Source organism: Rhamphochromis sp. 'chilingali' (genome assembly GCF_963969265.1).
Source record: "Rhamphochromis sp. 'chilingali' genome assembly, chromosome: 20".
Classification (NCBI taxonomy): Eukaryota; Metazoa; Chordata; class Actinopteri; order Cichliformes; family Cichlidae; genus Rhamphochromis; species Rhamphochromis sp. 'chilingali'.
Window position 1 is genome coordinate 22291895 of NC_137947.1, and position 27813 is coordinate 22319707.

At 39.9% G+C, this 27813-nt stretch overlaps 1 protein-coding gene across 2 annotated transcripts; it reads left to right on the forward strand.

The window, feature by feature from the left end:
• The first annotated feature begins 18 nt into the window (after positions 1 to 18).
• Positions 19 to 27759, forward strand: map3k21 (mitogen-activated protein kinase kinase kinase 21). 2 transcript variants are annotated; one of them, XM_080868105.1, is made up of 10 exons: positions 19 to 1723; positions 17930 to 18110; positions 18248 to 18396; positions 18818 to 18993; positions 20760 to 21000; positions 21588 to 21710; positions 24034 to 24184; positions 25375 to 25469; positions 25566 to 26399; positions 26488 to 27759. In XM_080868105.1, exons 1-10 carry the CDS (start codon positions 931 to 933, stop codon positions 26859 to 26861), a joined length of 3117 nt encoding a protein of 1038 aa, XP_080724231.1. In that variant the 5' UTR covers positions 19 to 930; the 3' UTR covers positions 26862 to 27759. The 2 variants fall into 2 exon arrangements, with proteins under 2 accessions (XP_080724231.1, XP_080724232.1); XM_080868106.1 differs by having other exon boundaries at positions 25569 to 26399.
• The last annotated feature ends 54 nt before the right edge of the window (positions 27760 to 27813 follow it).

A 27813-nucleotide genomic window follows, 5' to 3' on the forward strand; every position in this document is an offset into this window, starting at 1 on the left:
CAGCCGTGTCCCCTGATCTTGTGTCCAGCCACTGCTGGGTCCGACTCCGTCTGGCGAGAACGTTAGCGGGATCTTGTTTTGATTAAAGTTGACGGATCTTTTTCAATTTCATATTTTATACCCTGTATTGTTTGTGTGGAAGTACAGGATATATACTGTGGTTCCCGAGTACTTATCCGTTGGCTGTTTTTTCCCCGCACATCACCGAAAGAGAAATAAACTTTGGAATTAACCGATCTCAAAGTGGAGAGGAGCAACTTTTCCAACAGGCTGACCTATGCTAAGCTAATCAGCTAAGCCAGAAGTCTGGAATGCAGTTGAAATTCCAGTTAAAAGTCCACAAAGGAGCGCACGAACCGTCCGTTTCACTATTCGGTGACTATATGAGATTTACTAGAGACTCTCACAGTGAAAGCTACTCCGCGGAGCCTCTCCGTATTTGGTCGGAATGGACGCTGCAGGTGCACCTCTTGAGGCACCTGCGAAAACTTGGTAACTTGAGAGCTAACTTTAGCCTTTTCACGTTAGCATTCAGCAGAACCAGACAGTGTTTTGTGATAGCTTTAAATTAATTTAGCTTGGCAGTTAATTGTTATTTTTCGCTTTACTGGCATTAACCAGGAGCTTTAAAAAGCGTCGTTAGCTAACCCGTATTTCGGCTAACTTAGCCGGCAACCTCGCTAGCTAGTTATTGACCCTCACACTTGTACCGGAGTGGCGACGTGGATACAGACGCGCTCTCCCACGGGACTTTGGACACAGTTTTACCACGGCGTGGAGTGCACAAGGATACCCCCTCCTCTGTTTTCATCGGATAGTGTCTTATATGTGACAGCATGAGGATTTCAAAAAGTTACAAGTTACCTTTTTAAAGTTTTCATTTTGTCCAAAAAGCGCTGCACCCTATGGTGTCGCTACGGCCACCGAGAAATGGATGTCTCGCAGGCCGCTTTCCCAAACGGTGAAGGGCGGCCGGGCGGCGGTGGGACCGGGGAACATGCTTGGGCAGAGTCCCCCTCAGTTCGGGCTTGGGCTCACTCTGCCCCGCTGTGCCCAACTCGATCCCTGTGGACAGCTGCTTATGACTACGAGGCGAGCGGCGAGGACGAACTCAGCCTCAGGCGAGGTGATGTAGTAGAAGTCCTGTCCAAGGACGCTGCGATCTCCGGGGACGAGGGATGGTGGACGGGGAAAATCAACCACAGGGTAGGGATTTTCCCTTCCAATTATGTCACCTATCAGCCCGCTATATACCGTCTCCCAGCTACAAGTGTGTCGACGGGGGTACCAGAGCGAGTCCCGAGCTCGCCCGTCCAGATCCCTTTTAGTGAACTGGTATTAGAGGAGATCATAGGCGTGGGTGGATTTGGTAAGGTTTACCGGGGCACATGGAAAGATCAGGAGGTCGCTGTGAAGGCGGCTCGGCAGGACCCAGATGAAGACATAACGGCAACCGCCGCCAGTGTTAAACAAGAAGCTAAACTTTTCTCGATGCTTCAGCACCCCAATATTATTAAACTGGAAGGGGTGTGTTTGGAGGAGCCTAACCTGTGCCTGGTCATGGAGTATGCCCGAGGCGGGACACTGAACCGGGCGCTGACCGGAAGGCGAATCCCTCCACACATCCTGGTCAACTGGGCTGTGCAGATTGCACGCGGGATGCACTATCTACACGAGGAGGCCGTGGTACCCATTATCCATCGTGACCTGAAGTCTAGCAACAGTAAGCAAAGATCGATGTGTGTGTGTGTTTGTGATTAAGACAGATAAATTGAGGTAACATAACTTGCAGAAGGATATTTTGCACTTCATCTTTTAGTCATTTATGTTATGTTAGTTATGCTTTGGTTTCATTCTGCTCTGTCACTCTTTAGGTGTTAACTAACTCTTTTAAATCACTTGTTTCATGTTTCCATCATCCCAGAATATGTGTCAGTGCTGTTTTGCAACTCCACATGTACCAACCTGTCACACAAATAATGATAGTTTACCATTTCCTTAGTCACATGACACATTTGGAAAGGTTCACTGTATGTTTATTAGTTATTTGGAAGCACAGCATTGTGACTGCAATATGAGGTTGCCTATTTCCCACAGCTGCCATAGTACTGCTCTGTACTCATGACGTCTTACAGTTTAAGAAGTTTGTGGTTTATGAAGTGGTGGGGGATGCTATTAAGAGGATGTGAAATGAAGTCAGTTTGCTCAGCTGGGCTGCTCCCTCTTGACTCATTCCTTATCCTTTGACTAACACACACACACACACACACACACACACACACACACACACACTTGCTTTCCAGACCCCTCTCCACCAGCAGGTGAAATGCTGTTCAAATAAATTCGGAGATTTAACAAACATATTAGGTAGACACAATCTGTCAACACTATCGGGCCATGTCCTTCATCACCACCTGGCAGTAGCAAAGTTCATAGGTGGAAAAAGAAATCATATGGAAGTTTGGTTTAGGCTTTTTAAGAAATATAACCTTTATGTAATGGATTTTCAACAGAACTACAACTGCTATAAACATTTGGTTTAGGAAAAAAATTCTTGAGTAGGTCTCACTTTTGAGCCTTTAAAAAATAACAGTTCATTTAGCTGCACTTGGTACAGTGTATTGGGCCAACTGTGCCGGTTCCACCATGGACTGATAATTGACAACAGGCCAGAGAACTTTCCCAGGACTGAATAATGAATGGACAGGTCTTGATGAGAAAAAGGTTCTGACTCGCATACCCACTGACACAGGCTGCTCACTTCAACTCAGGTGTGTTTATGTGTGTAATTTGACTCCAAACACTTTTGTGACCGGAGACGCTTATCAACCCTGGGCCATGTGGGGAACCGCTCCAGTGCACTGATCCCTTATCTCCAGCTCTGGGAAGCAGTGTGTGAACACAGGGGCGAAACCTGTGAAATGTATACATACCAGGCCCTCTGTAATCATAGGTCAGGATTTGTGATTGGATTTTAAAAAGAACTGTGATGCACAAAGTCCCATGTATGCATGTATATGTTGTTATTGCTTCTGTTTCCAAATTTTTTCAGTTATTGGTATTATTAATTTTTAACAGCTTTATGATAAACTACTTAATATAAAATGTGCTGATTTGGGTCTCTCTGTGGTTCGAAGTTAGCAGATACCACTAAAGATGTGATAAACGTCACACTCCTCTCCGCTGATGTGACAACCACACAATCTTGTGATCTACTTCATTGGTCACAGGCATGGAGAGTCTCCTAGTCACAGAAATGCTTGAGCAATGTGGTATGTTGCGGTGGCATGCCGTAAAGGCTAAGACTATGGCAAATGTAAAGGGAAGTGACAAAAGTAAGAAAATTTGTACTAAAGTGCTCTAACTGAGGCATTTTTTTTGCTATGGCAATTAAAAAAAACAAAAAAAACTTTTAAAAAGTCATAAAAGCACAGCTCTGGCTTCCTCTAACAGTCCAGTCCAAAGACATGTTAACTTAAATTAACTTGTGATTCTGTATTGCCCGTACCCCGCCTCCTGGCCTATGGTAGCTGCGATGCCCCCCCCTCTCCCTGCTCTGATAAGGGCAAGCGGAAAGACGATGGATAAAAGCACATAAGCTGTGAAATGCTACAATAATAACATACCAATGTGTAAGAGCGCTTCCCTACAAATACATATTTTCAATATATGCAATTTCAGTTCATGCTGTTTTGGGTGTTTCTATTGATAATCAATGTTGCCTATGGATACTGTTAACTTATTAATAATAATTTGGACTATAGCTGTAAAAAGAATTAAGTTACTAGCTTTTGTAGCCATCAGTAAAACATAATCATCACATTATTTTGAAATGCGTTTCATGTTGATGTGTTTTTGTGCATGTGACACACTTGATTAAATGTTATGAACAGTGTAGAAGAGCCCCACCCTTCAAGCAGTCTTATTTAGGATGAAGCTTTGTGTTAATTATAGGGCAGATGGAGAGAAAGGATTTAACTGCTGTTTAGACTGTTTGAGCTAATCGGATGTTTGGTGAACATACACAAACAGACTCCTCCAAACAGGCACAGTGCTGCTAACGCAACTCTTTATGTTTGTGCTGCCACTTCACTGTGACCTAGATATAGCATAGGCTTTTATTAAAGGAGGACCGTTTAAACTAAAATTAGGAGACTTTGATTAGTGTGTTTCTGCAAAGTTGAGGTATAATGAAATTCTGAACTCAGATCTCTATCATATAGCTGAATGAAAAGCACAATAATAAGCAATGCCTACAGAAAGAGGACAGAAAATTATGCCAATAGTCGATTTTTCAGAAGTCTGAAAATCTGAAGTCAATATAAAGTGTACTCTAAATAAACTGAGAATGGATGGCACTGTATGTGTTTGTTTAGAACTAGGGTAGCAAGTTCACAAAAGACTCTCTCCTAAACACAAATAGAAAAATGGCACCCTGGGGCGTGTTGGGTTGTTTTCCCAGTTACAAAAAAAGAGGGGGAGATCCAGCTTAGGAAAGTTGTTGCATCTGCTAATGTTCCCAGTTGTCTGTTTGCTTTGGCATTATGTGTGCTTAGGTCAATCAGAAAAGCATCTAAACATTTGTACTGATCCACATTAATGGCATTTGATACCTGTTGTGCAGTTTTTGTCATTTTTAATTCTGTTGTGTTTTGAGTTGTTGATTTTGAGACATTTTGTTCTGTCAGACTGTTTCATTGTCTTCTCTCAGTTTAAACCAGGACTTGTACAAGTATACACTAAACTTTTCCAGCTTTACTCAACTCTCTGTCTGTCATTTATCAACTTGGAGTGTACACATGCTCCACACAGGCAAACATACAGCTATTTGATCAATGATTAGCCTGTAAAGTAATATGTTGGAAGTCAGCAAGATTTGCCCAATCTCCTTTGTGTTTTTCAACCTAATCTGTAAAATCCCAGCCTGCAGGGAGGAATGTTGCTAATGAGGATAAAAGCTTAACATACGTTTACACAATGGACTGGTCAAGCAGCGGTTGCTAGGCTACTGTGGCCAGAAGAATGGCTAGGACTCGGAGGGTCTCAAAGCCCTCGTTTTGTTTTGTTCCGTTCATATTTAATCTCCCAGAGAGCAGCGGTACTCTTTTATTGCCACAAACTAAGGGGGTTTCCCTTGTTACTTCGTTATTTTCCTCCTTGCTCCATCCTCCTCCATCCACTTGCCACTTCTTATTTTTTGTGGCTGCATTTGAGCCAACATTTGTTTTTGTGGTTTTTTTTTAATCTTTAAAACATTAGCGTTATAATTTAAGCAGAGAGTTCTTCTTTAGCTTTGTCCATGCTCACATCTGTGTGTACCATAGTTGCCTTTTCATCCACAAAAAAAGAAAATGGGGTTTGTTGTGGTGACATTTATGGAGTTTACTATGAAACAACCCTGCGGCTTGTTATGTGCACTGGAAATTTTCCAGAGTAGCTCTGTGTTGGGCATGCAACTTGCATGTTTAGGGTTTCTAAATGTAATTTGTACTGTATGTCCACTAAACAGACAGGGACTTTTCCTGGCTAAAACAGGGCCTCTGATGGTTTAGCATATATCTATTCAATTCTGGTCAAGAATGCCAAAGTTTTATGAGGATAAGTTTATGGCTAATTTTGGTTGGAATATTTTGCCGTTTTCACCCTTATTGTGCTTACTTTGTTTAGTATTATTCATTAGATTCATCCAGGTCCTCCCTTTTTGTGTTCTAGTCCACTATGACTTGCATAATTTTCCTAAAGTTTGAGCAGGTGGATTCCATAAAGCAGCAAATATGAGCAGGAAGTCACACTGAAACCTGGCCCTGAGCCAGCACGCATAATCATTGGAGTTTCACACATATTTTGGTGCAAGCAGTACTATGCCAGGAATGCATGCTTGAATGCCATTGAAACTGATAGAGTTCATTTGGAGCGTGTGCAACTGCATCCTCCCATCAGTCTCTGCCTTTTGTTAGACTTCAACACACTGTCTCTGTGTTCCCCTCCCTCTCCTTGTTTCTCCACACACTCATCTTCTGTAGATTAGTGAAGACCTGACAGATGCCACAGAAGCGCTGGAGGGATTTCCTTTCAGACCTGTACACTGAAAGTGGCACAGATGTAGCAGGCAGTGAAAAATTTAGAATAGCCAACACCACTGAAGGATAATATTGTGACAGCCACCAGATCTCAGTGCTTAGCCTTGTGCATAACAAGTGACCCTGTTATGTCCAGTGCTGTATGTTGCACACATAAATTATGGGCTTCTCAGCCAGGTTATAACTGGCTGGAAAATGCCTCAACATACATGGATTCAAGTAGAAAATGCAAGTTTTCCAGGCTTAAGAAAGGCAGTAAATAGGCCCTGTAATCATATTGTGAATAATAAATGTATCTGCCATGAATGTGTTTTTGCTGGAGCTAAAAATAGATTTGGAAGAAATTACTGAAGTAGAAAGCAGTGATTCACCTATCAAATATTTTGTACCGAGACTAAGAGGAATGGCTTACCGGCTTGGTGCACTGTTAGCTTTGTTAACTTTGAATAGCCTTTGCTATCATCCCTCGAAATCATCTTACTTCTGTAGGAACAACTTTTTAGACAAAACTTCTTTAAACTCTGTTTTTCTTTACTAGGTCACAATGCAAAGCAAAAACAGGCTTGAAGTAGCTCAGAAACAGTGTCCCTGGAGATAATCTTTTTTTTTTCTTCACTGTATTTTGTGTTATCTTAGTCTACAATTGAATAAGAAGAATATAAGCGAAAAGTTACCAAAGCTTGACTATGTGTTGCAGGGCAACTTTTCTCTGGCTTCCCACAATTACCCCTGGTGACACACAGACAGTTACTGCCTGTATTTTCTCTGACAAGAGAATGGGCAGAGGGGAGAGAGGAGGAGTTGAGATGCTTTCACTGTGTTTTTTATGACCTCTCCCTGACTGCACCTATTGTTGCAGGGCCGGGTGAAAAGGAAAAGGGCCCACAGCTGAGAAGAGCTGCCTTCCAAATCAACCAATCCCCTCCATTTGCCTCTGTAGCTCACTAGCACATTGATAGATGCTAGTGTAGACAAAAAAAAAAACTAGCTGCATACTTCAAACATTTGATATGTTTAAATTGGCCTATTTAAAGGTTAATTCAAGCTTTTACAGACCCAAAGGAGGAGAGGAAGAGGATAGACAAAGAGCAACTGGCCCAGGGAGATGTGACCATGATAGATGGATTTAACCAGCCATTAGCCCTGATCCTTTTCCCATCGACCAGAATGCCTGGGGGCACTCTCCTTTCCACCAGTATAGACAGACCAGTCACTGAATATTTAGCAGCCTTGTTTCTGCTTACTACAGGAAACTCCCTTGCGCTCATGCTTAGTCAGTTGGCACGGTTACGAAAATACTGCCACATCAAGTTAGGAGACCACGCTTTAAACTCTGTAAATATTTTTACTGGCGCATCGGTATATGATTTCTGTTTAATAGCACCTCTAAATAGTAATATGTTACTGAATAACATGAGTTAACTTTAGAATGATCATGCAACTACGGCTTTTTGTAGTGTTTTTTTTTTTTAAATCTAGGTTTTGATTGTATTTTTTTTCTGGAAGTTAAAGAGTGCTTTTCTACTTTACTATGTGTTCATATATAGGACTTTTTATAGCCATGGATGACACTAAGTCTCATTATTCAGATAAATGCCATAGAAATATTACCTTAAATGCATTAAAAACACTAAGCACTAAGCTGCACCATCTCCCAAAACCGTTTATTTTCATGTATAACAAATTTGTTGCCATTGCAAGTGTTTTAGGGGTTTTTCAGTTCATTAGAGGTCCGAAAAGTGTACAGTTTTGTTTTTTTTACCTTGAGGGGGAGAAAGCAATGAGAAGAAGCGTGGGATCTGCTTTGAACATAGGAGCTCTGCTTCTGATCTTCCCACTGTTCCAGTATGAAAGATGGGTCTGCCTCAAGATCCACTGTTGGGAAGGGAAATTAAATGGGGGGCTGGACTGAGGGTGGGGTCTGCCTTGGAGGCATATTCATCTCCAGTTGCGCTGAGGTGTTGTCTGTTTCAAAACATTTTCTTTTCAAAAGAGTGAGAAAAAAAGCCACAGACGAAGCAAACATACATTCTGAAATATAACCTTTGAAAAAGACGTCTTTAGCACAGACTACAAACTATTACAGGACCCTTGCAATGCTGATAACAGGTTCATATTATAAAATTGTATACACTGCCAATTGTTGTTCAGGGAAATAAAAAGGACAGTATCTAATCAATTGTTTTTATTACACTGTGGCCAGTTGCGTGTTACACCCAACTGTAATGATGATATGATTACAGATTACACACAGCAGCATTTCCAGATTTCTCCAATACTTTGTTACCTTTGGGGAAAGAGGTAATAATATTTGAAAAGTGCACACCCCCTGTTAAATAGGTCTACCTTTCTACATTTTCATTAAGCGATGTTTACAGGCTTGATTTAAATCAGAAAATTCAAATGATACATTTTTAGTGCTGTTTATATTTCTGTAATAAAACAGACAAGTGAACAGAACAAGTTAGGATATTTTGTTTAAAGAAATCACCCTAGTATGCTTGTAAAGCCTTCTATTTCTCCTGGCATCTATGTCTTTGAGCATGTGCAGTTTAGCGTTTCCACTGAACTGACCTGTGAACTGTGAACAATGCAGTTTAATAATTTGGTTTCCATTACTGCTAGTACCTACAGACCTTAGTTGGTCTGTAGGTACTAAATTGACCAATTTTTTTTTATTTTTTATTTTTTTTGTATTAGAGCAGATGTAAGGGCTTTACATGTATTAACATTACACTTGCATCCAAAAATATGTTTCAAGTAAAAGGCTGGTTTGGCCTGGGGTTTGACTTTAAGTGGGATCCTTACAAGAAATCTACTCGAGTAGCTTTTTATTCCTTTGAATTGCATGTCCTCAACGTTGTTTAAAAATAAATTTAGCATCAAAGTCTCAAACCAATGCAGTGTTTTTAGTAGGGCTGTGCTATACCACATCATCTGCAATAATAATTTCAATGTTTTCAAAAAGTAGAGCAGATTTTCTTGAAATATTGTTATATATTTTTACTTTAGAATATGGTGAAGAGATCATAAGAGGTGGACTTCAATCAAAGATTGGTGATATGTGTTGCAGGTGAGCCATTAGTCATACAAAGTCATGTAGGCTTGTCCTTACCCATTTATCTCACCATTACTAATTTTACTAACAAATAAAGTGTCATCTCATGACTTCACAGGATAAGTTAGTACTATCCACATACCATAAGGCACACTGTGTGGCCCAAACACAGTAGTTTTACTGCTGTTCAGGGTAGTGTATTTCTCGCTTCCAGTACGAAGTGAAAGAATGTAGACCAATACAGGGATGGGCATTTCAAGCGAAAATTCTATACGACTTTCTTGGAAGAGAATCCCAAACAAGAACCTCTCTCAAGTGACAATGTGTAGTTGTTTCAGACTTGAGTCATACTAGCTGGTGCAGTTTTTTTACGTTTGTTTTTGAAGGAATTCCACATGAAACTTTGACAGCTGTCACACATGCTTTACCCGTCTAACACCTGAAAGTTAGCAACATGTTCAGCACAATCCTATTACAGAACAGAAGAAGGCAAGTATAGCTGTAGTCTAATCGGGTGTCACAAAGTGCACAAATATACAGCTTGCTTCAATAATTAGTTTAAAGACACATTTCACTTTTCACATACATGTTTGCAGACTAATGCATGTCCCACATATTATTTTGCTTCAGTAATAAAGAGATGCCCCAAAATATGTTTATATGAAAATATACCTTTGCTTCATAAGGACATGCGAGCATCAGTTTTTAATCACTCCTTAAGTAAAGCAGCTAAGGTTTACATAACGTATGTTGAACATTAGTAGAGCTTTAAAAATTTCCTATAAAGAAGTTTGAGTTAACAGAGTGCCTGCAAATGTGTGCTACTTTAACATGGTAATGATTAATAAATTGAGATAAAATATTGTGTATACTGCCAGTTCTTCACGAACTTTACTCAAGTTCTTCAAAAAAGTTGAAATGAAACAAAATAATAGGAAAATTGTAATAGAAGGTTTCCTGAAGTTGAATTCGCAGTATTGCATTTGTGTAGATCAGGGGTGTCAAACTCCAGGCCTCAAGGGCTGGTGTCCTGCAGGTTTCGATATCACCCTGGGTCACCTTAATCAAATGATTAGTAATTACCAGGCCTCTGGAGAACTTCAAGACATGTTGAGGAGGTAATTTAGGCAATTAAATCAGTTGTGTTGGATCAAGGACACATCTAAAACTTGCAGGACACCGGCCCCTGAGGCCTGGAGTAGGACCCTCCTGGTGTAGATCATAATTTCCCTTCACTACAAAGTAGCTTCTTATTTATTATTGGTTCTGTGGTTTCCAGGAAAGGGGCTAAGCTAAAGAACCTAGAACAGCACCAACACAATTAAGGATAGCCCACAGAGCAGTTGTTGTTTAACAGCTACAACATGTAGCTCTGCAAAGCACCAACACAGTTATTCTGGTCCCATGCTTTCCAGGGCTGTTATATTCAAACCTTTTGTTCAAATGTGTAGCCAAAATTCTATAAATTTGTCTTCATTTTTATTGATTCCACTTTATGCTTGGTTAGAAGTATACATTAGAATAATGGTTCACTTATAGTAGTGCTTTACATCTGTGCACTGTAACATGTGCCTCCTCAGACCTGATGTAAAACTGGTACTAAAATGTCACATAAGCACAAGGTTAATAAAACAAACTATAACTAGCATGTTTATTTTGCTAATGAAATGGCTTGTATTCTTTCAGTGTAATGAGCAGTTTAAGTAATTTTTATAGTCTGTACATCTACATACAGGCTATGATTTTCAGATCTTTCTCCCTTTTAGTAAAAGCAGTTGGTAAACATTTATTAGTTCCAAGTCTGAACAATTCATACACACAAGGCCTGACTAAAATGAATACATAATCACCCACTATGATGGGTGCATAAATTACACCAGGTTAGCTACAATTTGTGTTTCTGATAGTAGCTGAGCTGCTAATAGGCTGACTGGCTGGGGGGTTTTACCATAACGTCAGCATGGAGTCATGTAGACAGGAGTTAGGTCTTTTATCAGATATTTCTAGAGGGCTGACACTGAAGGATCATGGAGCTACAAAGAAAGTATTTGGCATGATATTCTATAGTCCAATCAGAGTAGAAGGTTTTATCCCAAAGCCACTGCTTTCCCAGGCTGTGTAACTAACCCACCATAAGTCATTATAAACCTACAGAGTCTGCTGGGAGGAATCTATGGAATCACTCAGAGAGGAGTTGACAACAGGAAGTAGTAGTAGTATCATTGGTGTTGTGAAACCCGTTTGTAATGGAATTCCCATTGTTGTAGCCTGGGTAGAGGATCCCCTCTGTGCCTCAGGCTAGTAATGGTACCAATACACTATTAGTGGGAACCCAATGAGTCTCGTTACAGTTAAATTGCTGCAAAATCATTTATGCTGGCTGAAAATACTTGTGCATGCCAAAAATATTTTAACCATATCTCTGTAACTTCCTTCAATGAATTTAAAGAAAATAGATCCTAACCATTTGTTTTTGATAGGAAGTATTCTACAAGTAGGAATTGGCCCATTTGTTCCTTAAGTTAAACAGTGAATTGATTTCTTTCCCCTGAGTCTTACTTTAAGTGTTTGTGTAAACTGTTAGGGGAATAGCAACTCTAAAACCAAGATTTGAAACTAGAGCTGCAAACTATGCATGGCCATTTGAAGCAAAGATACTATTTGGCTATTCTTCAAAGGTTTCACTCCTAAAAGACTCTCAAATGACAGTGCATAGTCGAAGCAGACATGTGACATGCTGGACCTTATTTTCTTTGTTTGTTTATGTTGAAGGTGTTCCACAAAAGACTTTGATGGCTGACCAATCCAGTTTGTACTACATGAAGGGCAACAAAAGAAATTCATTTATAGTTCAATCCAAGTTCTTTCTTTTTTTTCTTTTTTTCTTTTTTTTTTTTAACAGTGCATTTTCATGCAGCGTGCATCCAGTTAGGTGGACTGATGCAAATTTCACCCAGGTAATGTGAATAGAGGCAAGTTTTTGATTATGTAAGTTAAAATATTTAAACTGGGATGAAAAATTCGCTTCATTCTACATCACAAAAACCCTGGCATTTTCCCATAGATTGGATTGCTGCTGATGCCAGCAATAATCAGAAGTGGAGGTTAAGCCTATTGACATCATTTGAGGGCAGGTGGAGCTGTCTGGTTGAACTTATCTTTTATACAGAGATTTAAAAAAAGAAAAAAAGGAAAGTTTTGGAAAAAATTAATCACACCTTCATCTTAAGTTTTTAAAATGTCTTATTGTATCGATTGCCATCGTGCATGCATAAACGCAAGCATTGTTAAGTGTACCTTAGCTTCATGTTTGGTGTGAACAGACCATAATAAGGAAATTATGCTTCATTTATTTATTTATTTTTAACCAAGTGTACAGTTGGTTAACCCCAGAATGACCTTATTTGTATATGTGACTTTGTTCATACTATTTATTTATTTATTTATTTATTTATTTATTTATGTCTGGGATCATTCGTGACCTTGGAAACAGCTTTTTCTTTTTATATGCTTTGATTTTATTTTTATTTGTTGGTAAACATTCTTTAATATGACATCTAATTTGTTGCGATTTTCAGGTTTTTCAGTAGTATAAATATTGAAAATATTGTTTCCACAAAAAATACGAATGTAACATATTTACCAGTTTGTTTAGGTTTCCTTTTAAGCACAACTGTGGTAATAACAGGCACGGCTTTGTAACGGGCCATTGTCACCATGGAAACGGGAGCAGGATGATGACGCTGGCACAGTTAACGTGAAGCTGTTTGTTTACACACCACGAAGAGCAAAGAGGCGGAGCTGTTCTCGAGATGCTGAGCTCAGGTTTATTGAAAGAAAACATGTTTCTAGTTTCCAAAACAGCATTGCTGTTCCTGTGATTGCCATTAAAACCTTTACTGGGAATAAGCAAGTGGGAGGTCTTTATCAAAGCACCTGATCAACAAACTCTGTAGCTGCTCTGATCACCACCATTTGTTTTATGTGAAACAGTGAAAAGTCTGAAGTAAGCCTCTAGAAGTTTTATTAAAATATGCAGATTGACTGTTCACTTAGTCTGATTCCATGTTTAAATTATACTGCTTGCTGAAAGCTAACGGCAGCTGTCCTCTTTTACATGGAAGCAAACAGGGGTGAGTCTAAAGAGAAGTGTGTACTAGACCATATTTATTTCAAGGTTTTCATAACATTTTTCAGATTCAAAGTGAAATAATATATTACTGTGTCAATGAAATTGCATTAACATTTAAAAATATATATAAAAAAATTTTTTTCACAAGCTAATAACAACGTGCATGGGCCAGTAAAACTCTGACCCTCTGACCTGAGGGATTTGAGGTTGGATATTGAATTATTGTTAATATTAATTAACATCTACTGTTACGTCCCGGTCTAGGGGTACAGGAGTGCAACAAAAGGGTTAAAAGGAAGGTGACCCTGTGACCCTGGTCCCCAAAGCCATACCTAGAAGCCAATTTACAAGTTAAGGTGTTACCAAACTGAACGCTTAAACTCCGGGGTGAACAAAGGCTGAAATAACAAACAAAACAAGTTATTCCAAAAAGGGAGGTGCTACCTAAACCCTGGGTGAAACAAATATCAAACAAAAGATAAGTGCTACCCCCAACTCCCTAATTCAATTCAATTTTATTTTATTTACAGCAACAGTCACCTCAAGGCACTTTATATTGTAAGGTAGACCCTTTGAATAAATGAGAAAAAAGTACAGAAAATAATAAGGCAGTTCACCCCTCTACCTCAGTGCCTATTTACAAGTGAAAAGTATCTACACACTATATACAAGGCTTAGCAATTCTTGATCATGGAACCAATCAGCAGCTGCCAGCTCTGCAATTAGGAACGATCTGCAGAGACTCTTATATATCATCATAACAGCTTGTTTTAATGCATCACAAAAATTTTGCATCGCCAGCCAAACTTCAGATACTTCTGATATGCTCGCTTCTCTTCATTGCAGCCACCACATTCTTCTTTAAAGACTTACAGACACAAACTCACTCACTCGCACATTTTAACACACAGAAACAGATGTACAAAAACGTATAAAGCCTTCCAAGAAGACAGAGTAAAGAATACTTTTTCATTACAGCTTAAAGCAATAAAATTGCATTTTCTAAAATAGAAACCAATGAGCAATTCATTTTAAACGACTTGTATTTGTTCCCCTTTAAATATTTGTTATTATTATATAACAAAGAAAATGTGTTACATATTATCTAAATGTGTTCTGTAATGTACTCCTCTGCATAAAAATGCTTAATCTGAATTTTTTGGGGGTTTGTTTATTCACTTATTTTACATATGAATATTTTAAAATATCACTCAGAGAAAAAGGAAATAGTCTAAGTGTTTACAAAAAGAGAGCTGTAGAGCTATAAAAAAGGACATTGTATCTTTTACCAACTAAAATTGTATGGTCACTTGAGTTTTCCCGAGGTCTCTAAACTTGTTTCTATTATCTGTTCTCCATCTAGTCCTTTCCACTGCTCCTACATCTTTCAGCAAATCTGGTCCAAGTTTGACACATTTACTGTGTCAAACTGAATATCTGTGTACTTTATCAGTTAACTGTGCTACTTGTATTACTTGAGCCTGAGATTTTAATAAAATTTGATTAGTAGTGTAATATAGGCATGCAGAAAGGATTTATGTATAGGTTTGTGTGCATGTGTGTTTGTGTTGACTTGTTTAAACATCTTTATGAGGACCAAACATTAGAAGCCCACTGTACTTGCAGGGACCAGCAGTCAGTTGTGGGGACTAAATGCTGGTCCTCACGAATTTGAAGGCATTTTTGAGGCTAAGAATTTGGTTTTAGAGTTAAGGTTACAATTAGGTTGTGGTTAGGTTTAGGGTTAGGGTTAGGAGTATGCACTGATTCCTAGTGGTTAAGGTTAGGATAAAGTTAAGCATTATGTCAATTTGATGTCCTCACTAAGGTGTGAAAGCGAGTGTGTGTGTGTGTTTATTGGCAAGTCTTGGTTGTGTAGTCGTGTGGGAGTAAGTCCAAGGTCATCGAGTGATAACAGCACAATGGTGCAACTGAGTGCCGACAAACATTACAAAGCCTTGGTTTACAAAAAAAATGCTGTTAACAAAGAGTCTTTAGACTAAATAACGTTTTTAAGTTTACATTTAGTTACAGTCCGTCAAGGCACACAAATGCCTTATTACCTTGAACACTTCCACTATCTATCTTTATCATGACGTTGTTTCTCCCTTGGAAAATATTCCCACAGAGTGTAAGTGGCAGCAACGTTCCATCCATCCACGGAGATATCAGGCTGTTTTTCTTAACAATAAACTCTCAACACTGATTGCCTCTGTCAAACCAACCAAAGGGGCATTTAGACTCTCGAGTTATTGCTAGCCTTTTGTTTGTTCTGTAGAATCAACACAGCTGATAGGACATGTTCAAATTGACCTGTAGTGTAAATAATGAAATTGAGCAGCTTTTAATGTGAGGAGATCTTGGCAAAAAAACATTTTGTACATGATACAAAGAGAATCAAAGGATCAAAGACTTCATTTTGGCTACACCAGTTCATGGAAAAAGAGGCTTCATGTTATCAGAGGTATAATATTAGTTTTATTCTTGTTGAAATAAAACATTTAACATTAGAAGAAATGTGGCACAGGTTGAGAAAGCCCAAATGCTGGTTTGGTCTGCACATACACATTTGTTTTGGAAAACAAAGCTTTTTACGTGCACCGTTGCATTTTGTCCACATGTAAACAGCTTTATGCTAAAAATCAAGCTTTGAAAAAGTACTCTCAATGTGATCATTTTCAAAAACTGCATGTGCATTCATGTTTGGACAGGGATTACAGAGATTATGTGTTGCAACATCAGAGGTGTGTGTCTTTATCTCCATTGTTAACATCAGACTGGACTACGTGTTATTGTTTATAGGCTTCTGACATTTTTGTATGGTTAGGGTTACATTGCTTTGACATGCTCAAAGCAACAATGGTTTTTACGTTTTCACATGGACGATGGTGTTCATTAAAACGGTGCTTGTGAGGGAAAGGATTAAAAAACAAAAGCAGAATATTCTTGTTTTGAAAAATACCGTGTACAAGTGCATTTTCACATCTATATGTCATTTACTTCAGTCCATATCAGTTGATGAGCCTGATAGCTGAAACTTATAGTTGTTCCTTTTACACACAGAAAAAAAACACATTCTTGCAATGTGTCACTAGAAACCATGTGAGAACTTTTTGTCTACCGATTAGGCAAATGTGTCTGGGTGGGAGCAACAAAAGTAACTAAAGGTGCTGTGTTCTGGCATGTTGGAACAAGGGAAACAAGGGATTTACATTACATTTAAGGGCTAGTTGCTAGCCTGTACTGACAATTTGTGTACACTGAACATCTGTGGTACCCTGCCACAATCCAAACTGCAAAACTTACTTGACTATGGAAAAGCATTTCGCTCAAATTTGCAGCATACACCAAGTAGTTGGTTCGTATTATGTTTACACCATAAACAAACAGCTCTGGAGTTTGGAAGTGGACCAAGACCACCTCCTCCAAAGGGTCTCAGGGCAGTTGTTTTTGTTCGCACCCAAGCAAAATTACAGTGTTCACCCCTGCATCCCTGATTGTGTAGTTTTAAAGTGATTTAAATGGACTAAACACCAGAGACCCAAAGTTGTTTTCATAAGCTCTGTGCTCCCTTTTTCATTTAGTTGTTATTTACGGTTTGTTTATTATTCTGGTTTATTTATTCATATGCTTTTCATCATGTTATTTCACCCTGAGTGTCTATTAAGTTTTAGTAAACAAGACATTTGAAGATGAGGCTGCAATTTTAAGTATTTTCTGTAGGTATTTGTAAAGATGTGATTAAGAATATCCAGTTGTGCCCCAGATTGCAAAAAAAATCCTAAATCCAGATCTATATCTGGATGTGATTTCTTGTAAGATGGGCAAAGCCCTATCTTTGGTAACAATTTAATGCAAATGCAAATCAAACCAATCTCCCTTTGGTGGTAACTATTAGCAAATTATAGTCTATGAATACTGCAGCCCTTCATTTTACACCCACTTTCTTAGTGAACCACAGGTAACTGATATCATGAAGTGCATGCAATTTGACAGCTAAGCAACCAGAGGAGGCGGACAGGCTATGGAAAAACCTGCTGCTTTCAAGAATATTTAGGCCGTGTTTTTAGTCCATTTGCCCAGTACTTTATTCCTGATGCACACACAACACGTTCAGTGTGTGTAAACTGTATGTGTGTTTGTGTACGTCTTCAACTTGTGAATTTATTTATTTTATCCAGATCATGATGAACACTAAGGGTTTTGACTTCACACATTTTAGTTTGTGACTTCACTGTGGCAGCGCTCTCAGACCTGGTGTAGTGTTACCAGCAGGTTTGAGGGGTTCTTGCTCTCTTTAATGTGTTGAGCAGTTTTAGGACCCGAGGACAGGTGCTTTGTGGCACTGTCAGCCTTCTGTTTCTACAGTAATGAATGACCAGCATACTGCTGTTGGCCCTTTTTAAATATCTGCTATCATCTCCTCACCTGGACGGTCGCCCTTTTCTCTGTCGCTCACTCTTTGTATATCCCCCTTTCTTACATTTCACCTTTATTCTCCATCCCCTTCACATCTGTCACTTTCATCCCAGTCCCGTCTTTTCCTTTTTCCTTTTATCTCAGTTACACTGCTTTTTTTTTTTTTTTTCTCGAGCATTTTTTTTATCCTATGGTTTTTGTGCATCGATCTACCTAAAGTAAATTATTTTTCCTTTTCAGTTTTATTACTTGAAAAAATTGAGAATGATGACATTGGGAGAAAGACCTTGAAGATCACAGATTTTGGCTTAGCCAGGGAATGGCACAAAACCACAAAAATGTCAGCAGCAGGCACCTACTCCTGGATGGCACCAGAGGTCATTAAGTCATCTCTCTTCTCCAAAGGCAGTGACGTCTGGAGGTATAATGGATGATAATGACACATGAGGCCTTGACATTAGATTTAAATACTTACCTTTTTTTCATTTGTCTGTCATTGTTCTTTAAATTTATTTATCATTAGTTTACTTTGGGGTTTTTTTTTTTTTTTCTTTTCAGCTATGGTGTCTTGCTGTGGGAGCTGTTAACAGGGGAGGTGCCGTACCGTGGAATAGACGGCCTTGCTGTTGCTTACGGCGTGGCAGTTAATAAGTTAACCCTACCAATCCCTTCCACTTGCCCCGAACCCTTCGCTAAGCTCATGGAAGGTAAGTATGAGCAAATATCAGTGGAGCTGAAGCTGAGCTGAAGCTTTGTTTATCCACAGAAAATGTATGTGAGACTGGCATCTTATTACAAGAGAGGCACAAGAAGCGACGCCACCTGTTCCACAAATAGGCCATATGGCACCAAATATTAGACTTTAAGTTTAATTTAATTTTATGTGTAGATTTGTACATGCATACATATTTCTAGTGGAAAATGCGTGCATGGTAATAGTAAATGTACTCTTAAAATGGCTAATGGCAAGTTTGCTGGTTTTTCCCAACTTTGTGAATTTCTGCTGATCCAGCTGACTCCTTTTTTTTCTGTCAGAGCAGTTCACTAGGCCCACAAATACAGTATGATGTAGATGCCCTGGTCACAGTGGTTATGAGTCCATCTTTTCACTGCATTGTATTTGTCCAGATTGCTGGGACCAGGACCCCCATGTGCGTCCCTCATTCTCCTGCATCCTGGAGCAGCTTTCAGCCATCGAAGAGGCGGTGATGGCCACCATGCCTCAGGACTCCTTCCACAGCATGCAGGACGACTGGCGTGTGGAGATCCAGGAGATGTTTGATGAGCTCAGGACCAAAGAGAAGGTAGAGCAGAAGGAGGAGATTCTTTCATACACTAACATCAATATGTTGAAGCCACTGAACACGGAACTATCCTAGCAGCTGGTTAAACACATGAAAGTAAACTTAATTTCCAGCATCCTCTCGTCTGTGTCGCACAGTGTGGGAAGTTGGACCCTGACGCCAAGTATGAAAAAAGACCAGTTTTTCATCTTGCTTCACTCTTTGAGTTTTAGTAATGATACACGCAGGCTAATCTATCATTACGTCTAACCCCGATGTATCGCCCTGGACTGGTTTCATGGGATAAAAATGTTTAATTGGTTACTTTCAGTGGATAAGGCTAAATCGCACGTTTAACAATCAAGTCATTAATGCCGAAGTGCTTTAGTGGACTTCCCCTTGTTAAAACCTTAATCTGCTTCCTGTATAAGTCTGCTGTTTCTGGCTTAAAGTGGGGAGAGAGGAGTTAATTAGTGTTTAGAGAAACAGCAGGATCAGCACACAGAGCTGAGTTAATGAATGGTGAACGGAGTTTTACACAAAATACAAAAGTGCACAGGTGGTGTTTTTATTGAGTTTTAATTTGTGCCTATTTTTGTATTGTGGATTTATGCTGTCTGCTTTGTTCTAGTTTTTCCAGTTCTGCTAATCCACCGTTTGAGCATGAGGTTTACGTTTTTTAAATCTTACAATCCCCAAATTAAACGTTTATCTGCACAGCTGGTAATTTCTGTTGCTTCACCATGCTATATTAAATTCAACCACTATGCAAAGCTCAAAGAATAAGGCTAATTTAGCTTTGAGCTTTCCCATCATAAATTTTACAAGATTAGGGAATTAGTCCCTTCATTTAAACAGATTTCCTGTAAAAAATCTCACCGTAATCTGTGTCTAGGTGGGTGGCTGAAGTGGTTTGACTGTAAAGCTGCTTTATGGAAGTCATCCAGTAAGGATTATTATTACTCAACTGAGAGCGATTCAAGAGAAAATGGAGGGAGTGAAGAATGAGTGAGCAGTGGTGGGAGAGCATAACACTGCCTCAAAAAGAAGGCTACCTACTCCTGCCTATTTTAAAGATTTCAGTGCTCAAAAAACATGTCTAAAACCACACACGGAACAAATGTGACACAGAGGCACAACTTAAGAGTAGTTCTAAATATTGATCTAGCGAGGATGACATACATCCTTTCTGGATCTCTAAGGCACTTTTATTCATCCTAGTGTTATCCTTTAAATGTTGACTGTTCACTAAAAAAGTAGTTTATATAATTTACTTACTGTAAACTGCTTACTGTAGACTTGACTAGCTCTGCACTTGAAATTGTGCTTGCTCATGTTTTAGCTCATACAGTGTTGGCAAACAATGCCAACTTAGCTCACTATTGTTAGAGCAGCTATTGAGGTCTATAGAAGGTGCCTTAACCTCCTAGGACCTGGCGTCCACGTGTGAGGACATCACATTTTGGGTTATTTAGACCAAAATACTCAATTTGGCTCTACAAGGGCCTGATATCCACTCACGAGGACATTATACTGCTACTGTTCTATCGAAATTTTAAACGAATATCCTCATATGTGGCTCTCATTTTTCTTAGAAACAAAAATTAGGTTAAAAAAATAAAATAATTCTTTGTTTTTACATTCATCAGGTCCCAATCAGCCCAAATATCAAAGACAAATTAAAAATGCATGCCGTGGAAGAGTTCACGCCTTAGGAGGTGTCACCATCTGAAATCTTTCAGCCAGTTCTATAAATGCACTTACCTCTTAATACCTGCTTCTTCCAGGAGCTACGTTCCAGAGAAGAGGAGCTGACGCGAGCCGCCCTGCAGCAGAAGTCTCAGGAGGAGTTGCTGAAGCGTCGGGAGCAGCAGCTGGCAGAGCGCGAGATCAACGTGCTGGAGAGAGAGCTCAACATCCTCATTTTCCAGCTCAACAAAGACAAGCCCAACGTGAAGAAGAGAAAAGGCAAATTTAAACGTTCCCGCCTTAAACTGAAGGATGGGAACCGCATCAGCCTACCCTCAGGTGAGCTTGCAGACTGAACTAAGCTAAAATATTCCCACATCCAAACCTCACGATACAAATGAGCCTTCCTTTTTTTCCCCGTAATAGCACTTAAAAAAAATTGGATTGCAGTGCTTTAAAACTGGAGTTCTCGCTCTGAATGGATCCTCTCTGTCCCTTTGTGCCATCACTCAGTGGTACAAACAGAGTGAGATTTGCCCTGCCCACTGCCTGTCAAAGCTTTGAAGCTAATTTGCTATTTGAATTTCTTGGAATCTCCTGTCAAAAACAACTCCAGAGCTTGACAAATCATGTTTTCCCTGTATATAGTTCTTGTATGAGAATGGTGTATTTGCCACATCATTCCCATACATCTGTAGCAAAATAAAAAAGTTAAACCATATTGTATTTTCCAAGCTTTTAGCCTACACTATTCAGAAAAAATAAGCAAACTAACACGTCCAGATTAAATAATCACTCTGATGTTGTTGTGTTTGCAACATTTGAACTGTGTTGGAAAATCTAACTATACATATCAAACTGTAATCACTCAAACAGTAACTCCTCTGGGATTATAATAACTGTTTTACTTGTCCGGCATATTGCAGACTTCCAGCATAAGATCACCGTGCAGGCTTCGCCCTCCATGGACAAAAGGCGGAGCCTTCACAGTACCAGCTCCTCTCCTCCCAGCAGTCCCACACTTATCCCTCGTCTACGAGCCATTCAGCGTAAGTTCAGTTTGTGTTTTTGCATATTAAAGAGTCCCTCAGGTTTTCTTAGTCGTGCTTACTGTCCTACCTTGAGTCCAGCCTGCTCAAATGTAAAAGAACCAAAGAAATCACATCAGCTCTGAGAATTTCACAGGAACTGGGAACATGGGAACAGTATCATGCACAATGACTAGAGCCATGTGAACAAAAGCTCCAGAGGCAGAGGCAGTTGTTTGAACAGTTTTAAAAAGATGTTAGTCACACACCAACGCCCCTGCAATAACTGGGACAAATTCCTCTTGTGCATTTATGGTAGGTGATAATACAGATAGGGGTCTTCTCTGTAACATAGGAGGCACTGAAAAATCAGAGTACTAGAAAAAAGACGTACATTTGTATACAGATCCATGTGTTTAAACTTAGTCTTAATTGATGCTTTGAGCTACAAGATTAGACAGGTCTGTGCTATCCAAGGAGGTGGTGTGTTTTAGAAGCCTGTATTTAGTGCACACAGGATTGTACACTTTATGAGGAATCATGTATTTGCAGTTGTGTACACTGATTTACTTCAGCATTTTATTAAATCTTTATGCATAGCCATATGATACATAGAAATTGAATAACAGCCCTGTTGACATGGACACCTATTTCTTGCACATTTTAAAGTCAGTTTTATTTGCACCAGCCATAAATTTCATTCATACATATAAGTGTAAATGTTTATTCCAACAGATAAACATTTAGACTTATTTATGGCAGCACTGGCTGAAGTGCTCCACCTTCTGTTTTGTAGCATTAAATGCTCTGTTTCACAGTGCTCAGGCTGTAACATGTGCATTTCCCTCCTCAGTGACATCCCACAGGCCGAGGGACAGTTTGTATGTTTACCAACAGGATGTTGATTTGACCAGCGAGGTGTCAGCCTACTCTGGGTTCAGGAGGAAAGGCAAGGAGACTGGCTTCGCTCATGCAGCGTGAGGCGTTGCCAGTAGCACTGAGTGCTGTGTGTTACGTGTGGCTAACTTTAAGTGTTGAAAGTGGTTAAAGTTTCCAGTCAGTGATTTTTCTCTTGCAGATTGACAGCATTTATCTGATGTGTGGATCATAACAAGACTTTGGTGTTTTCTACTTGTAAAAATGTTTTCATCAACCTTAAAATCAAATAAATTAGCTACACAGTTCATGCTGCAGACATGGGCCACGGAGCTGTTTCTTTTTTCTTTTTTTTTGTCTTTGAATTCTACAAATGAATTTGGTGGCAGCTTTCTTTGGCTCTTGTCTGATGCTGTGACATAATTGGTGGATGCTGCTTTTGCTGAAGTTCATGACAACTAACCAATACCAGTAAGAGGATCTTAAAACAACACTGCTATTGGTTGCTGTTGTTTTTCTTTTTGAATTGTTCTATGATTATCACTGTCACGATTATGATATTCACTCTGAATCTTCCTGAATCAGACATTAAATTAAAAGACTCGAAAGCCATCTAGTGTATAACTTTTGAACAACAGTACTCCAGGGGTTTGGTGTTTACCCAATGTTTTTTACCGTAAGTACAGCGGTCCCTCGCTATAACGCGGTTCACCTTTCGCAGCCTCGCTCTTTTCCTGATTTTTTTTTTTTTTTTTTTTTTTTTTTTTTGGTGCAATTTTGCATGGTTTTGTTTTTTTTCTTACAACGCTTTGTGTTCTGCGTCCTGATTGGCTGTAGACCATTGTCAATCAATCTCGTGCGGTGTCTCCTCTACAGTACAGAATGCGTTCAGCTTGTCAAATTTACATAAATCTTCGATCGCTAGCAGTGTGACTCTGAAGTGCTGTACTGTATGTCTGTAAGTTTCCCCCCCAACAAACACAACAATGTCAACAAAACATTTTGCACCATCAAAGGCAACCGCGGGAGCCTTTGGTGTCATTCTATAATACTGGACTTATTTTTCTACAAAGGTTTGAACTTTGAGAGTATTTAAACAAGAGAGAAAAGTGTGAAAATGTTCATATCTGTCTGAGAAAAGTGTATAAGGTGTGTAGCGAGGGGTTTTACAGCCTTAAAACATCTATAATAATTGTAAAAATAAAGTTGGCTACTTCGTGGATTTCAACTATCGCAGTTTATTTTTGGAACGTAACCCCCGCGATAAACGAGGGACCACTGTACTTCATAATGCTTCTATGGATTGATTAATACCAGGATTGTACAGATGGCAGAAAACATTTAATAATCCTACTAACATGTCTAGTCCATATTTCGTGTGAGGACTGTCTTTTGGTCAACAGCAGCTTGCAGGAGTTGATTGATTGGTTTGTTTATTTGTAAAACTTAACAATTGCTGCATTTACAGTTACTCAAGATGAGAGCAACCGTACGTGGGGCCGCAGCTCCCCCTTCAGGCCAGAGGAGTTTGATGACGTGAAAAAGGGAATCAAGAAGAAAGGAAGAACCTGGGGACCCAGTTCAGTACAGAGCAAAGAGAGGCCTGCTGCCGCTCAGAGGTGAAGTGTGTTTACACACAGGAAAAAAAGCAGGACAGTCACGTTTTACTCGCACTGTGTAGTTGAAGACTTAAAAACAAGCTTGTCTAAGTCAAATTTTCAAAGTGATGAAATAGTTTTTGACTCTTCTTTGTGTATCTGATTCATGCTACATTTACAGAGTCCAAAAAAAACTAAAGAAGTCATCATTTGTATGCTTCTCTAAAGGACTGCAGATGGTCAAACATCTCAAAGTCTCATACGATTAAAAAAAAAAAAAACAAAAAACGTTCTGTCAGAAAATGTAACATTGCATTCGCACAGGGATGGTGAAGTAGGGCTGCTCGATTATGGCAAAAATGATAATCACGATTATTTTCACTGAAATTGAGATCACGATTATTTGACGATATTTATTTAACCCTTTAAGACCTACTATAGAACCAAGTCCACCAGAGCTTATATTTATTTTTTACATGCTGTAGTGCCATTTGTGGGAGCATTTCAAGTTGCTATACATCAATACAACTGTTATAGCCCATATTTTAATAATATGTATGCATTAAGTCCATAGTAATTACATAAATTGCAAAAAAGTGCAATAAACTACAAAAAAAATTGAAAATCGCTTTTGTTTTGTTTACATATATTTCTACTTGGAGAAATTTAAGAGGTTTAAAATTCGATTAATTGAGCAGCCCTATGGTGAAGTGAGCATAATATATACAAAAATCTAAACAATTGTAATTTATAATCAATCCTTTTATAAAAATATTTAGATGTTAGTAATCTCTGTACGTGTGATAATGTTTGTGCAAAGTTTCGCTCAGATTGGCCAACCTGTTAAAGAGGCGATGAAGTATATACAGACAAATGATCATATGCTACGATCATTATAGTAAGAGGATGGAAAGTTTCATGCACTGTGCTGCACTCTGAAACTCATCCGTCCAATAATGGTTGGATCGCATGGGCACAGTGTGACACACATATGTGTCACAAATAGAAAAGTAGAATGACAGGAAGCCGATGCAAATAGCACACACGAAGACACTGTCGCCTCAAAAGATGACATAGTAATGATATGGAACAGCCTATGCAGCACTAATTTTGCTCGACCTTGTGGTCAGCGTGGTGCATGAAAGAGCATCTTCAGTCTTTATATATGTAACTAATTCTGCAGTGTACCTCACTAATAATTCTTTTTATAGAGTGCGTCCTCTGTCAGATGGCAGTAACCCGTGGTCCACCAGCCTGGTGAAGTCCCAGAAGTCTGTCCCTCTTGCTGCCCTGTTTGCCGAACAAGGTGAGCTAAAACTGTGGTGACATTAAATTTGTTTAAATGGTGCTTGGATTTATAAGGAGCAGGTATTTATTGATATTTCCACTTCTGTGTTTTTAGCAGGGAACAGTAAAGATGAGACTTTCTCCCAGGAATGTTCTGACAGCAGCTCCAAACCAAAGCAGCTCAAGTTCCCCAACCAGGTGTACATCGATCTACCTCTGTGGAGGGACGAGCAGCAGACTCAGATTTGCCCTGGTGGAAACTGCGGGACAGGAGATGCTGGAGTGGGATTAGCAGGTCAGAGCGGCCAACCAGAGACTCCAGACGACCCATATACCACCACATCCACTTCATCCACCTCAACTACCCCACAGCTTACACCCACCAACAGCCTGAAAAGGACATCGGGTCGCCGCAAGACCGACGCTGTGCTGTATGGCTGCGGTTCGCTGCTGGCTTCGGTTGTGCTCGGTTATGACATCAGGGAAGCCCTGAAAAACTCAGCTGCTGGCGAAGACTGCGAGCCCCCGAAAGAGGAGAAAGAGAAGAAAAAGAAAGAGGGCCTGTTTCAACGCGCAACCCGTTTCCGCCGCAGCACCTCACCACCAAGTGGTCGCTCCCGTAAAGACGAGGGAACGTCAAACCACAACTCCCCCCAACCTGTCAATCTTATTTCCATGTCAGCCATCATGGAGTACAACTCCACCAAGTGTCTCTTACAGTCTGAAGCGGAGATGTCGGAGTCTAACCCTGTGAAGGCTGAGCATGTGGCTGTCAATCATCACACAGAGCCATCCAGATGCAGCCCAGCAGCAGTTCCAGAAGGCCAGAGTAACAAGACTGCAGCTAAAACGCAGACAGCGGTGCAAACCCAAAGCCAGCCGCCAGAGCAGACCAACCACAACCCAGCAGCACGTCTACGCAGAAAGAAATACACCACCAACCACAACAGTGAGTAACTAACAAAAAGTGAGAAAACTTGTATATACAGGTTTAAAAAGGATTCCCACTCCAAAAATGTATCTCCGTTTGTTCACAGCCAATGGCCTGCCCGCTCTGCCTCCTCCAGTCACACAAAAGAAGCAGGAGAAACAAGAGAAGGATGGAGGGCCAGAGAAGCCCTCTGGTGGAGAGGCCTTCACAAGACCGCGGCCAGTGTCACTCAGGGCCAAACCCCACACCTGGGCTCTGCTGCGAGGACGCAACAAAAGCTACTCCCTGGGTCACTATTCCGGAGAAAAGACGGCGCAGAACCTAAACGTGATGCTGTCCTCAGAGGTAGGGATGGGCTGCTCCCTGCTGGACATGGACACCGAGGGCCAGAAACGAGACTGCACCGTGCCGCTCTGCCGCATTCAAAGCTCTCCTGCACGGCCCTCTGTCTTTGAGCTGGACAAAGAGTTCCTCTCTTAGAAGTCTCGAGAAGCGAGCTGCTTGCTGGTGGTTGTAGCTTGTTGCTCACAGCCTAGAATGTTCAGAACTTACACACACAGAACTCCTGGAGGGTTTAGAAGCAGGCTGCCTTTGTTTCTATTTGATGAAGTTCTATACAGAGCGATAGAAACGGCTTTGTCGCAGTTCTAGCACATATTCTATGTTCTAGACTGCAGCAGAGTCTGAGGCTTTTAGAAAATTCCTGAGTCACAGGTGTTCCAGTGTGTTTCTTTCTAGTACACACACACGGGGTTCTGAAACCAAGGCAGAACTTTCCAGAGATGGATCAGCAGCTCTTCCTGTGATCATCTCGGTGCTTGACTGCTGCCTTTGTTTCCCCATCCTTTCCTCGCTCTTGTCACCCCCCACCCTTTTCCTTTCTCGTTCTATCGGTGCAGCTAAACGTTGACCGCTGCTGCAGCTTTCTCAACACAATACCCTCACCTTTTTATTTATATATATATTTTTATAGGTAATTTAATATGAAGAGACTTGACCTTACCTTAGAAACCAACAGGACACACATTCCATGTCAGTTTCAAAAAAGTGTGATCACGCTTTTAGATTTTTTAATTTTTTTTTTTTGACTTAAAAATCATGCATGCATGTACCCTTAAAACATTGAACAAAAATATACTATGCCTTGTTTGTAAATATTTCTTTTAATCCTTTATCGGCCTAATGCTGGCAGTTTTGTTTTCTTTTATATGGCATTAATGCTGTTTCATGACTGAGGCAGCAATGCTGCAGTACAGTTTGTTCTTGGGCAATAGATTGGTGTTTTCGAAGAGTCCGTGGAGTAGTCGAGAAATGTGTCTGTTAATTTGTTTTCATGAAGAAAAATGTTTTCTTTTTTGTTTGTTTGTTTGTTTGTTTGTATGCACAAAAACATCTGCCACACAGTCTGAGGAGAGTTTATGATGAGGTTCAT